The 14,129-nt window shown below is 38.5% G+C and overlaps 1 protein-coding gene across 1 annotated transcript in view; it reads right to left on the bottom strand.

Annotated features, from left to right (window-relative positions):
- Window positions 1–14,129, bottom strand: part of TTN (titin) — a 276,986-nt gene that overhangs the window by 247,377 nt on the left and 15,480 nt on the right. The window contains 14 exon segments of the mRNA XM_025216548.1: window positions 100–344; window positions 972–1,202; window positions 1,349–1,554; window positions 2,616–2,758; window positions 4,053–4,265; window positions 4,364–4,424; window positions 5,882–6,140; window positions 6,781–6,846; window positions 7,135–7,398; window positions 8,742–8,867; window positions 8,983–9,264; window positions 12,210–12,347; window positions 12,823–12,954; window positions 13,785–13,919. Coding sequence (XP_025072333.1) covers window positions 100–344; window positions 972–1,202; window positions 1,349–1,554; window positions 2,616–2,758; window positions 4,053–4,265; window positions 4,364–4,424; window positions 5,882–6,140; window positions 6,781–6,846; window positions 7,135–7,398; window positions 8,742–8,867; window positions 8,983–9,264; window positions 12,210–12,347; window positions 12,823–12,954; window positions 13,785–13,919 — 2,501 coding nt within the window.

Genomic DNA, 14,129 nt, shown 5'->3' with positions numbered 1-14,129 from the left:
CTCTTTCCTGCCTATGCAGGGGGTCGGACTCAATGATCTATTGAGGTCCCTTCCGACCCTAACATCTATGAATCTATTAATCTATTACATTGTACCTACCGGTATCGTCTCATAACTTCTGGTGCTGGCATGTAACCTGGAGCTGCAGCCGGTGCAGTAGGCTCAACATAAAGCTTTGCCGAGCAAATGGCATTTCCTTTAACGTTACTAGCAAAGACAGTGTAAATTCCTTCATCTTCAGGCAACACAACAGGCAGACGCAGACTGGCTCTGCCATCATGAAGAACCTCCATATGGTAGCGCTCTCCATGTTTAATGCGTTTACCATCTTTATACCACGCAATCTACACAGAAGAAACAGCAAAACTCTGAGTGACCCCTCAGCAAAACAGAAGTAATGCAATTCATCATACAAGTGACTTGGAGCTTAGCTATCTTTTACTACTATTGTATGATTATAGTTGACAAGTAATTGCAAAATATTTAACTTGAAATAAGTAAAAGTAAATTATAATTTTTGCAGTGGCACAGGAAATGATTATTTATATTCAGTGTAAAATACACCATTCTGATGTATAACAAAATGAAACAAAAATAGACCAGATTTAGTTCAATGCTATGCTTCGTTATTCCATGGCAGAGATGCTTGAACAATGCTAAGCAGCTCTCATTCACTGGCACTGGTGAATTTAGTCTATTTTCTAATCCAGGACTATTGTACAAAACTAAATACTGGAAACTCGGCTTGGTAGGAAAACAAGCCTGAAAATATACATTGTTCTTTGAATCTGTTGCTTTCTATCTATGTAGGATAAGGAAGAAGTTTTTGGGACCCAAAAGTATCATGCATGATATGTTTCCGCATCATTACATGTGGTGTGATTCTAATAAAACTGCTCCAAAAATAGATACCATTACAAAAAGTATCTTATGATTTATATTAGGGATACATAAAAACATCTGAGTTTTACCTTGGGCAATGGGTATCCAGTCATTTTACAGTGGAAAGTAACACCCATTCCCTCAAAGGTTCTGAAATTCTTTAATCTTAAATCAAATCCTGCTTCAATGGCGTCAGATTCAGCAAACTCAATCATCATCTCTTCGCCATCTTCTTCCAGGAGTTCTTCTAGGGTGGTCTTGATAATTCTGAGTTCAATTTCTTTGATAAGTCTTTCTTCAAAGGAAGAAATGTAAAATTCCTACATGCAAAAGAAGTACATTTAATTTGCTAATAGTAAGATACAGATCTTGTAGAACAACTTATTTCTTGCAATTTTGAAACCAAGTAAAACGATTTGAACTGTTCCTGCCAGAATATAAAATGAATCTCAAATAATAAACCTACCTGATCTTCGACAAAAGTCCTGACCACCGTGGTATCTTTTGCCATTTTCTTCCTAATTAGTGCTTGTTCTTTTTCATATTCTTTTTCAAAGTCAGCATATGAAATAGCAGGGGCTACCTCAGCCACTTTTGGCTCTTGTACATATGCAGTTACTTGTGTTTGGTATATCATTTCTTGTTGCAATTTTATATAGGCCTCATAATCAGCTAGAAATTAAGAACAACAACATTAATTCAGATAATTTTTATTTTCACTGGCATTAAACTGAAGAGCAACCTGCAAAGATTAATTATGGTTGCATTGCAAACAGATTTTCAGGTGATTCATGAAATAAATTGAGAATAATAACAAAGTGCACAACCTGTAATCTGTCAGAATCAATACAACAGATAAAAGTTCAGGCCTGTCTTGACTTTATAATTTATGTATTTGAGGACTTGAGTTCTCAGATATGGATTACTTCTAAAGAAAGAGCTGATCTCATTCATGCACCTTCATGCACCTTTGACTTTCAACAACCACTCGCAATTCTGGTACTTGATGATGTTTACATGGACAATTAGAAGGGCTAATTTAGTTTCCCATCTGTGACCCAACTCATTAATTGGCTTTCTTTTCTTGCATCAGTCTATGCTCATTCAGCTTCTCATGTATTAGTAAAGCTTTGTAGAGTAGATGCCCTGCCCCCCAGCCATGCTGCCCAAGCAGCTCCCACTTTGTGCATGTGTGTACACACACACACACACACACACACACTCTCTTTACCTGGGATGGCCCATGCAGGGAGCACGTGACCCCTGACAGCCAATCACCTTGTGTCCCTCCCCAAGCAGCCAGCCCGGGAAAGCAGAGGAAGAGCAAAAACCCGGACATTTGCTCTCATTTTAAAAACCCACCCAGACATGAGGACAGGGGGCCAGAAAAGAGGACACGTCTGGGAAAACCCGGACATATGGTAACCCTATTCCAGTATTCTATAGATTGATGTAGTTTGAGAGCTGCTCCCAAACAGCACTGAGGATCTTGGCCTCTCTTAGAAGAGTGACTTAAGAGAAGAACTACATTTTGAAAATGATTAACTGTTCAGAAAAAAAAGAGCTACATGAATAGCTCACTGATTTTTAAGGCAGCCTTGTTTCTTGTATTGATCAAACTGGGTTGTCACAAATTAGCCCTTTTTAAAAACAAATTTAAGAAATTCCACTCTTCTTTGTTCCAGTCACTGTGACTGTCTTGACTCCGTGCCACCCATTTTCCCTTCACATACCTTCTTCTAGTAAGGAGACCGATGCAGAAGCTTCTCCGTATTTATTGCGAATAACAATAGTGTATTCTCCGGCATCATCGGCAAAGGTCATGGAAATTTCAAGTTTGCATTCCCCGATTTCTCTTTTGTAACTCACTTTGTATCTTTAGAATACAAAAACATGAGCCCTCCATGATTCTGATTATCAAGCTCTTAATGTATTAATTTTAGGAATGATTTATAACTAATTACTTCTTACAAAAGAAAAAAAAAAGGAGATTTTTCAGGCCAAGATTAACTTTGTGTGACAGCAGAATAGTGTAGAAGTAAATGCACTACAAATGGAGCTCAGGTATGCCTTCTCTGTGGGGCTTCTACTCTGTGGGGGTTAGACTAGATAACCTCTGAGGATGCTGCTAGCACTGTGATTCTACCCTTCAAACAGTTGAATGCAGAGGCAAAAGACAAGGCTAAAGTCTTGAAAATTATCCATTATCTGATACAGTAATACCTTTCTAGTAGGGGCATCTACACATATAGTTAATGTGATGTGATAACTCTGGAGCTGTCTGCGCCAGTCAAATTCTCTTGGGCGCAGCATCTGCACGTGCACCCGGGACAGCAGCTGTTTGAGCTGGGGTGGAGCAGCCCTGTGCTGGTAGCAGGCTTGGTGGGTAAGCCCTGGGCTCCAGGTGGTGGTATCAGGTGGCATCGGGGCTGGCTGGGGCACAAGAGTGCTGAAGTGCAGAGCTGTGTGGCAGCCATCCCTTGTCACTGTCTACACTTGCGTTTTGGAGGAATTAGTAACTGTTTTATTTTTTGACGGTACTATCTTCCAGTGGGATTAATTAATTTTCTGTGCCCTAATACCAGTGCATGTGTAGAGTGACACTTTACTACAGGGCTAATTAGTCAACTCCTCAGTAAAGCACATGTGTAGATGCAACCAGTATCATGCTTTTGTACACATGGGATGTATATGTTGGGTAATGACATTTCTATTATTTATCATGGCACATTTCAAGAGAGTATTAAATTGCTTCTTCACTGAATATTTCTTCACATTCTATAGATTTATCTCTGTAGCCTTTAAAAAATGCAAAAAAAAGAGCTTTTAAAATGTATGTGTAGATTTTTTACTTAACCCTGTATACCTAACTGCTATTATAACCTTCAGCAAAGATATATATTGACATCCTTGCTTATGATGAACATTGCACTGTATGAGTACCAAGACAACTTGATGGATGTTAAATGCATGATTTGTTCAGAAACAGGATGCTACATTAATTCTTTATGAAATTCCATTGAAGTTGATGGTATTACTTTTGAAATTAATGTAGCCCAGTATGGATAAGTGAATCTAGTGCGCATCAAATCTGTGAAAGTGTCTCTTACAAACTGTAGTAAGAACAATGTTTATATAGTTCATAAATAGTACATTCATATAAATAATACCTGTAGCCAGTTGTGAGAGGAACTCCACCTTTTTTCCAGTAAACATGTGGCTTTGGGTTGCCCCCAACTTGGCACTCAAAAATGATTCTCCCACCTTCAATTAACCTCTGTACTATGGGTTTTGTTATAAAGAAAGGAGGCACAGCTTCGCCAGACACTTCTTCTGCTGTGACAGTGGTATCTTCCATTACCACATCTTTTGTCTCCACATACCTGGAAGAAGATTCCAGTGAAGATCAGTGAGCTGATACACAAGGCAATCATAAATAGAGTGGAAGGAAGTAATGAGAGGTCAGCTGAGAAAACTTTACCGTTTCTCTTCTCTTATGACTTTCTCAGAAATGGCTTCTCGGCTCTCAAGCTCTTCGGAAACTGCAAGGAAAACATGACACTATTGATGATAAGAATTGGGAAAATGGTCAGAGAAGGAAGCTGGCAGAATAGGAGAAAAAGTAGTTTCACTGGCTGCTTAGTTTTAAGTGACAGATATTCATCACACTGAGGCTGCAAATTAGGAGCCTGCATAGGACCATCTTTACCATCCTGTAATACATTCCCAGGCATGTCTAACTGACAGTCTGTTAAATGAAAGAGAACCAACATCTCTTAGCCATTCACTTTGCCTCTGGTCTGGTATACTACTACTTTTTTCTTGGCTGTTTCTTAGTGTGGCAATTGGCAATCTGATGTCCCATATATGGGGTATAGCCATAACATGATTTGGGATTTGGAGTATGTTATAAGGTTCCTTTGGTATGATGGGTTTGTATTGCCTTGTATTTACTGCAGTTATATTACAGTTATACTGTGAACACCTCTCTCTCTTTGAGCATGAACAAGCACTTGCGGGACCTGTCTCAGGTTTAGGAAGCTGCGTGTAAACTGCTTACATCTGAGTGAGGATCCCTTGTGTACAAGCATTTGCTGCTTGCTGGAAAGAAGTGCAGCAGCGGAAGGTAAGTAAGTTAGGGGAGGGGAGGGGCTGGCAGGATAATGGGGGAGGCTGGCTGGTACGTGACAAGAGGCTGTCTGGTCCAGTGGGGATAGCTGCAGGAAGGGGAGGGGAAAAATAGTCTAGTTTGGGTCAGGGAAATGGGGGGTAAAACCGCACAGCTCCAGGGCTGTGAAAAGTAGCTGGGCTTTTTCAGCCCTGGGGCTATGCTATGAACATGTACAGGCATTCACTAAGCCCAGTTAACCCTTGCTAGATCAGACCATTTTTAGGGCAAACTAAGCCCTATGGATGCTTATATGCTGGGGCATTTAGGTTGCCTTAACCTTCATTAGGGTGATCTAAATGTAATGCTTGTATGTATACTTTGGTGTTTGTCAATAGGTGTTCTGACTATTTAATCCTGTTTGGAATACATTTCAGGCCATTTGACAAAGGGTAGTGATTCTGATAGTGGAGGCTTAATTATTTCTCACTACTCTTTGAGAGCAGGGGGTCCCCAAAATAGTTGGAAGATGGGGAACATAAACACCCTACCTCTGAACAGACATCATCTGTATGGTGGGGATGACAGACAGGGCAGGAGATCCTAGGTGAGAATAGGAGTGGTATACACCATTTGCAAACTCACTAACAGATAAGCCTACAATTTGTCTCAGTCACCACCATTTTTGAAAAGGCGAAGAGCCTAGATGTAATTGGCCTGAAGTTTTAACAGTCCTTGTGCCTTTTGTGGGTAAATCAAGATACATGCTTTGTTTTGAAGCTCTCAGGTACAGAGAAGCTGTACTGTATGTATATCATGAAGATGCATTTAAGAACGCTGTTTTGAAGATTAAGCAAACATTAGTATCCTCATTGTGACAAATATACTTGCCTTGCACATGTAAGTGGCATGAAGTGCTGACACTTCCAGCTTCATTGATGGCAGTGCAAGTAAATCTTCCACTGTCTTCTGCAAAGGCTTCACGAATCACAAGGCGAGCAACTCCTGCTTTAAAGGTAATCTGGAAGTCCATGGAGCTTTCGATATGGTAGTCTTCTCTGTACCAGGTCACAGTCGGCTCTGGATGGCCAGCAAGGCGGCACTCCAGAGTGACAGACTCTCCTTCAATCACGGTCATATTTTTCAGGCCCTGTACCACAAAAATACATTTCTGAAATTAGACTGGATATTCACTAGTACATAACTAACCTCAATGGCTAAAACAGCCTTGGACTGAAAATTCAACAGATATACCAAAGCAAGAGTTTGTATATCAATATTTTGAGGACAATAGGAGAAAGAGGCGCTGCCAAAGTATAGCATCTAAAAAGCTGGGAGTTGGGCTGTGAATGTAACTTTCTTCACAGATAAAATGGGACTTGGTCCTTTTTGTGTGTTGTAATGAGATTTTACTTATTCTGATATGGCAAAGATCATTATGCAGTTGCAGAGATTTCCAACCCACAGTAGACTCTGGAACCAACTTCCCAGGGAGGTGGTCCTCGCCCCTACCTTGGGCATATTCAAGAGGAGGTTGGATGATCACCTGTCTGGGGTCTTGTGAACCCAGCATTCATTCCTGCCTGTGGCAGCGGGTCAGGCTAGATGATCTGTTCAGGTCCCTCCTGACCCTAGCTACTATGACACTATGACTCACTATGGTGAGAGGTGCAGTCTAATGCAAACTCCATGAAGTACAGGACAGAGAGGGTAAAATGGAGCAGATCTTATAAGGAATGAATTAGAAAATGGATACAAGTATTACACATAGCTATATCTGAATTACTTACTGAGACTAAGGTGGGGGGAGTAGCAGGGACTTCTTTCAGCTCAGGAATTCTAGCACCTTCCGTCACCTAGGACATTTAAAGCAGAGTTTATTAACTATCCCACAAATCCAAAGACAAAATATTAGCATATAAGATTTCTTGGAAAATATTTTTTTGCTGTACTTCTCTGCTTTCTTTGCTCTGGGAAAGTGATGTTAATAATGTTATCAATACTTGTACACAACAGAAGATAGCCAAAGGTCAGTAGGGACATGGTAAAAGGGTTGAGATGTGATGAAGAAAAATTAATAGGCTATTTTATAGTTTTTCAAATTCAAGACAGTTAAGATGATAGGAATTAATTTAATGACAAACCTTGGCTTCAGCTTCTCTCATTAATTCAATATGTTCTTCCCGTATCATCCTCACACCTGTCTCTCTTTTCGTCTCTATATCATAGCGACTCTTATAAATTTCAGCTCCTTCTCCAAAGGGAAATGGAGAAACTGCCTTCTCTGCCACCATTTTAGCTTCAGGTAGTTTTACGTGAGGAGGTTTTACTGGTTTGGTGATCTTCTGAACGGAAGTTGCTGATAGCTCTTTTTCCAGAGTAGCCATAGCAGACCCTGCTATTGAAACCTAACCAACCCAAGAGAAAGAGAGTAATGGTTTTGTCATTCTTTTATTTTCCAAAAGATGAAGTAAATATTTCTTAAGCCAACCCATTTGACAAATCACATATTAACCTATTACTTCTTTATTTTCTTCCTTGTAGACTTTAGAAGAAGCACACTTTAACAATACCACAAAGTAATGTATTTTTTGAATATATATATTATCTTTCTCTCTCTCTCTCTCTCTCTATATATATATATGTATCTGTATGCAGACCTAGCCTTTTAAACTGTTTGAAAATATTCTATTTTATAGCAATAGAATTGTCATGAAACAGCAATGAAACTCCTAATTGGAACATGCTGTGTGTTCTTTATGGGAACTTAGAATTTTACTTAATCACTGTGATAAATATTTCAGTTGAATATACCTTGGAACTAATTATATAACAGGCAATGATTAAAATATGTGAAGCGCTTTCAAAATGTTATTTTAAGAATATCAAGTTTGGATAAAAAATACTTAGGAGGATTTTTTGGAGGGTAACTATTATAAGGTCTTTAAATATACTTGAGCAAAGAGTACTGCATCGCTAAGATCCAGCTAAAGGACTTTGACAGATTTAACTCTAAAAATGCATTACATCAAAGCATCGTTTGAAACTTGTAAAGGCTATCTGGATTAAAAAAAGAGTCAAATGATAGCAAGAATGTAATTCTTCAAGAATGTAGCATGAATATAATTTTAAAAAACCACATGGCTTTAATGGGGCCTTACAATATAGCTTAGATTATGGAGCTAAAACATGTTAATTCTTAAATTCTTATAGTATGCAGTAAAACTACAAACAAAAAATAACTATTGCACTTGATGTATTATTTGGTTAATGAAAATTGTGAACATATATAGGAATGTTTCTGTCCATTAGACAGAGAAATTGTATGCAAATAGGTAGTATGGTATTGTACAGTATTCAAGTTGCATTGTAATTATATGTAAGGGGCAGGGATTTTTGGGGGATGGTATATTTTATTGGACCAACTGCATGGTTGGGATAAAGTTAGATAAACTTTTGAATGCAAGGCATTCAAAATGAGAGACTGAATTAAAAAAAAGATTTGCATTCCAGCAGGATTTCACCAATAAAGTGAATATATTTAATTGTGTGAATATACATTTTTTACTATTATATTTTATTTATATCTATAATGTAATTCAGGTGATTGCAAATTCAATGCCTCCTCCCTGCAAGAGTAGCTTAGTATATGGCAGTGGAAGGGAAAAGGAGCAAACAGGGAAAGACTCAAGAGTGACATAATTTAAGGAACCTTGCTGTTTGCCTGCCATACCATTTCTCCACTTCTTACCTCATATGTATGGTCTGGTTTAGGAACGGAAATTTTAGACACTGTAAAATGAGGACTTGCTGTACGGGGACGTGGCTGTTGCACACGGAGTGTTTTTTCAGCTGCAGTTTCTGCTGTTCTTTTAATCTATATTAATCAATAAAACATTTGTTGAGTATGTGATGATGACAAACTGAAAACTAAGTGGCTTCATTTAAAATAAAAGCCATGAAAAAAGATTGCAATGTAAACTGAATCTAACCTGTGTTGTTACTTGCACTCCCATTTTTTCAGCAGCTGAAATGTGCTTTTCAGTAGGAATGTGTACTGCCTCCGTTTTGACTTCTTTAGTAACAACATGACGTTCTGCTGGCACCTCTACAACACGTTCTGTTACAGCACGTTCTTTATAGCCATATTCCGCTGCTGTCCGTTCAGCATAAGCTTCTTCAGCATGCTCTAATTCCCAAGGCTCTCTGACACGGGCCAGATCAACTGCAGCCACAACGGTAGCAACAGCTTCAGCCTTTTTGCCAACTCCAACCTGAAGAAGAAGATTTGCAGAATTCAGGCATGTGCCCATGCTGATGACAGAGATATGTTTATCTGGCAAACACACATGTATATGTACAGTGCATAGTATATACACAATACTGAGAGACAGAGGAAATATTCATACAGTGTATAACAGATAAAATATTAACTATCTATTCACATGACTATTTTGTAGTAAGTAGATGTAAATATTGAATTTTATACTGAATATATATATACACACTGTAAACATGCTTATATGGACATGCACAAGGCCACATTTACAGTATGTATGAGGTGGATACAGATCTAGTAACAAAATCTATAGTCATAGTTTCCATCAACTGCACATAATCTATGCTAGACCTAAATAAGAGAAACAGTGGGCACATCTACACATGACACTGTGTCACCATAGCAATGTGCTATGGCAACGTAACGTCTGTAGGCAAAATCTGTGACTCTGCAGCTATGCTGCTGTAGCAATGCACTCCCTCATTATAACACATTGCTACGGTGATGTAGTGACTAAAAATAACCGTGCATGGTGTGCGCGGCACAGTAACTATGACACCATTGCAGCACATGTAGATGAACCCAGTGTGTATGTGTTGGATGTACACATACTATATAATGACCCATTTGTGCATAAAGAAGTATATAACTCTAATGTCAGTGCAACAAAAAGGCTAATCTATTTTAAGTCTTAGTAGGGAAGGAAAAATGACAGTTTGGGTAAAAGGTAAACATGGTTTTGTGTCAGGAGATGATTAGTTTTTAGCTACCTGATCTATAATTGATTGCATATCATCGTTTTTTCAGCATCTTCAATATTCTAACCTCTGGCCCAGGTTATAGAGGAGATATTAGACTAGAAACTGTTGCTGTTTCTTAAGTATTGTAATTTAGCTGGATATGGTTAACAGTAAAACAAGATTTGAAAATGGAATTGTTGTAAATGATCAATTACTTAAAATATTTCACACCTTGAAGCACTAGCTCTAAAATATGTGAAAGAGAAATTGTCTGTAAAATCTTGTTTTATGATTGACAAGAAGGCTTTGGGCTCTATGGCCTATTTTATTCAGTACTGGTACTAACTTCCAAGCAGTTGATTATCTTGAATTTGGCCACAAGTTTACAGCTTCTGCTAAAGGATTATAGATTTTCCACACACTAGTGATTACTAGTATGTGCTTTATATAATCATATAGATCTTTTAACCAAAATTAATTAATCATCTTTTTTTTAAAATACCAGTGATAGTAATTAATTACACTAAGAAAAAATAGGTACATCCTGTAGCTCACAGTCATGCTGCTATCTCATCAAAGTCAGGAAAGAGAAGAGTGCTAACAAACCATAATCTTGGGTATGTCTACATAAGATGCTTTACTGCACAGTAAACTGTCAGCATCTACATATGCACACCATTTACTGTGCAGTAAATTATTCTACTGTGTAGTTAGCTAGTATCTGTAAATACAGGTAGTAAACTAACTGTGCAGTAGCATATGTGTAGAAACTGAACAGGAGCAAATTTGCTCCTGGTCAGCCCCAACACTAAGGGGTCACAAAGGATGGAGAACTCCCCCAGTCCTGGTGCTACTCAGCTCTCAGCTCCCAGAAGCTGGGAGCCAAGCAGCGCCTGGGTGGGGTAGCTCTCTATGTCACCCTGTCCCAGCACTGCTCAGCTCCTGGCTTCACACAGGATCCAGGAACTAAGTAGCGCTGGGACTTCAGAGCTCCCTGCTTCCCTGCACAGCCCAGGGCTGGCCAAGGACTGTCCCTGCACAGCCCACAGCTGGTTAGGAGCTACCCCAGAAGGGGGATAGTTCCTGGCCAGCTCTGGGCTGCTTGGGGAAATCCCTGTGCAGCCCCAGGCTGGCTGAGAGCTGCCCCAGAAATGGGACAGCTCTCAGCCACCCCTGGCCTGCACAGAGAACCCCTGATGGGCACAGGGCTTGCCCCCATGGGCATGAGGCCAGGAGAGTTCTGCAGTGCCAGCTGTCTCCCAGCTCTATGCACATCAAGACCACTCCTGATGTATATGGGACAAAAAGAAAGCTGCTGCTGCAGCTGGCAGATCTCTCCTGGCCCGGTGAACCTGGGGAATGGCCCCATGCTCCTTGCCAGCCCCAAGCTAGCACCCTGGGGGACCCTGGGGCTCTCCCTGGCTGCAACAGGGGGCCAGAGTAGGGTAGGAGCAGCCCTGCAAATCTGCTCCCAACAGGGAACACATGTAGATGTGTTCCTAGGGAAGGCTTACTGTGCAGTATTTTACTGTATAGTAAGCCTTTATAGCATTAATAGCAAATGTAGATGTCCCCCCCTTATTATCGCAGTCTGATAGGAATATATCAGGAAGAAATGAATTATTTGCAAAGTATGTCTTATAGAAATTGAAAAAAGAAATACTCTAATGAAGAAAGCTTATCTGGTCTAATAGCCATAACATTGCAGAGAAGTTTCATATACTAACAAAAAGATTTGGGAGTGGGAAATTTGTACAAGTACCAATATAAAGTCATTTGCTGAGTTCAGGCTTTCAATAACAGCCATACATGTGTGAAGCAAGAGTTTTTGTGGATGAAATCTTTTGTTAGATGAATTGAGTGATTGAAATAGATTGCAAGTTGTCCAATCAAAGATATCACCCACAAAAATTCTTGCATCTAGCATATTTCCTGGACCATCATGACTACAACATCATTTTACAACAACCATGTTTGTGCCATTGAAAGGTATTTTTCCTAAATAGATGGGCTATTAAGGTTCTAGAGAGACTAAAATCCATTACATCAACCATTACTTGACAGTCATCCTAATTAAGTAGGCATATTATGAGGAAGGAATCTGAGAGGATTCTAGAGTAGATAAGTGGCTGCTAAATGATGGGTTGGAGATAAAATAAGTTGTTACTGAACATTTCACATCTGCAACAACTCTAATCACCTGATCACGAGCTAGATGTATATGTTCTCTCTTGGTGGCAATTTCTTCTCTAGTTCTTGATATTGTGACTGGTTCTTTGGGTTTATCAGTGGCAATTATTGTTGGAACTATAGTAGTTTTCTCAGCTTCCTGTCTTATCTGATTATTACAGCAGAAAAAAGTTTCAATTATATATGGTCTCAAACAAAAAATAGGTGAACAAAGGTAAAGTATGCTGGAATGAGAATGGGAGCAGAAGACTGATGTTTTAGATCCTAACCGCACAGCTGATGCATAATGATTGTATTAGGTGGCTATTGATGAATATTGTTACATCCTGAAACCTATTAAAATCAAATTCATTATTTATAGAAGAAGTTAAAATTAGGAAAATAATAATGGTCAGTCAGAAAAGAATTATGGTTGTTTTATTAATGCAAACTATTAGGAATGAAGGATGAAGCAGGTAGAACATGTTCTAGTTAATAGGAGTTATTAAAAGGTATAGCTTGAATATTTTTTAGGAAAAAAATGGAAAACATATAAGTATTTAGTGTTTGCTGAGGGGAATATGTAGTTTATGAGGAGGATGTGATAGGAGAGCAAATATCATATTGGTAAATACACTATTCACCTTTTCATGAGTTACACGCACTTGTTCTTGTTTGGTAGCAACTCCTCTAGTTTTCAGTATAACTGGTTCTTTTGGTTTATCAGTAGTAATTACTACCTTTGGTACAGAAGGTTTCACAGTTTCCTTTCTTATCTGTTTTTATAGTAAAAAAAAAATCAATTATATATACTTTCAAAATTATGGGACTTTCAGATGCTGAAATGTATGCAGGCAAAAGAGAGAGGAAAATGATAAAATATCACTTATACAGTGGAATAACCATTATGGTCAGATTTTATCTGGTCTTGCATGAACAAATTACATTCAACAGAGTTGCATTATATGGAATATACAGTGCATGAATTAGAGGAGATTCTGGTTTTCTATTAGTTCTACTGTATTCTGATTGAAACTCTGGTTAGCAGTTGAATAAAAACAAGTATTTCTGTGACCGAACTCACTTCTGCAAGCTGATGGGACTACTTACAAAAATGCTAGTAATAGTTCTAGAATCAGGTCTGGTATAAACGATCTGTTCTTAATACAAAATTTCTGGTCAACCTCACTGGCTCAAACTTCACATACTAATGAGTATTAGTTAACTCTGAGTGGTACTTTAATTAAACCATTATATTTTTTTCCAAAAGTCTACTTTACTACAAATGACACAAGTCATAGTAAACCTCAAATGAAAATGATGCACATGCTAGTAATAAAAGCCATAACACTGAAAGAAATACAGAGGACCAGGTCTCACAGGTCCAAAGTAGTCAGACTTCCTATTGAAGTCAACTGGAATTTTGCTTACAATGGAAGTACTGGGCCTCTGTTTGGAACAGTTTCTTTATAAAATATTTCTACTTCTGAAGAAGTTATTTCTTCTGCTCTAATAAAAGGAAAGTGAAAATGCATAAGGAGTATTTGATGATGAAATAAATAGTAGGGATAACAATAATTTATCTATCTTTAATGGCTGTATTCACCTTTTCACGAGTGACAAGAACTTGCTCTCGGGCTGAAATTTCTTCTCTGGCTCTTGATACTTTTTCTTCTTCTTTGGCTTTCTCAGTGGCAATAACCACCTTGGGTATAGGAGTTTTCTCTGGTTCCTTTCTTATCTGATTTTTATCAAAACAAAGAAACAAAAAAGGTTTTAATTGCATATTGTATCATATACTAATCACATGACTCTTCTATAAACTTGGTAATAAAATTGGAATAATTGGAATCTACAAGAAGGGAAAAAGGGTAAAATTCCACTGGGGATTTTTGTAGAAAGAAATGATTATGGCTTGCACTATTTGCAACCTATATTAGCTGTTCTTATT

Source organism: Alligator sinensis, unplaced genomic scaffold (assembly GCF_000455745.1).
Source record: "Alligator sinensis unplaced genomic scaffold, ASM45574v1 scaffold871_1, whole genome shotgun sequence".
NCBI classification, from domain to species: domain Eukaryota; kingdom Metazoa; phylum Chordata; order Crocodylia; family Alligatoridae; genus Alligator; species Alligator sinensis.
This window is presented reverse-complemented; position numbering and strand designations above follow the sequence as displayed.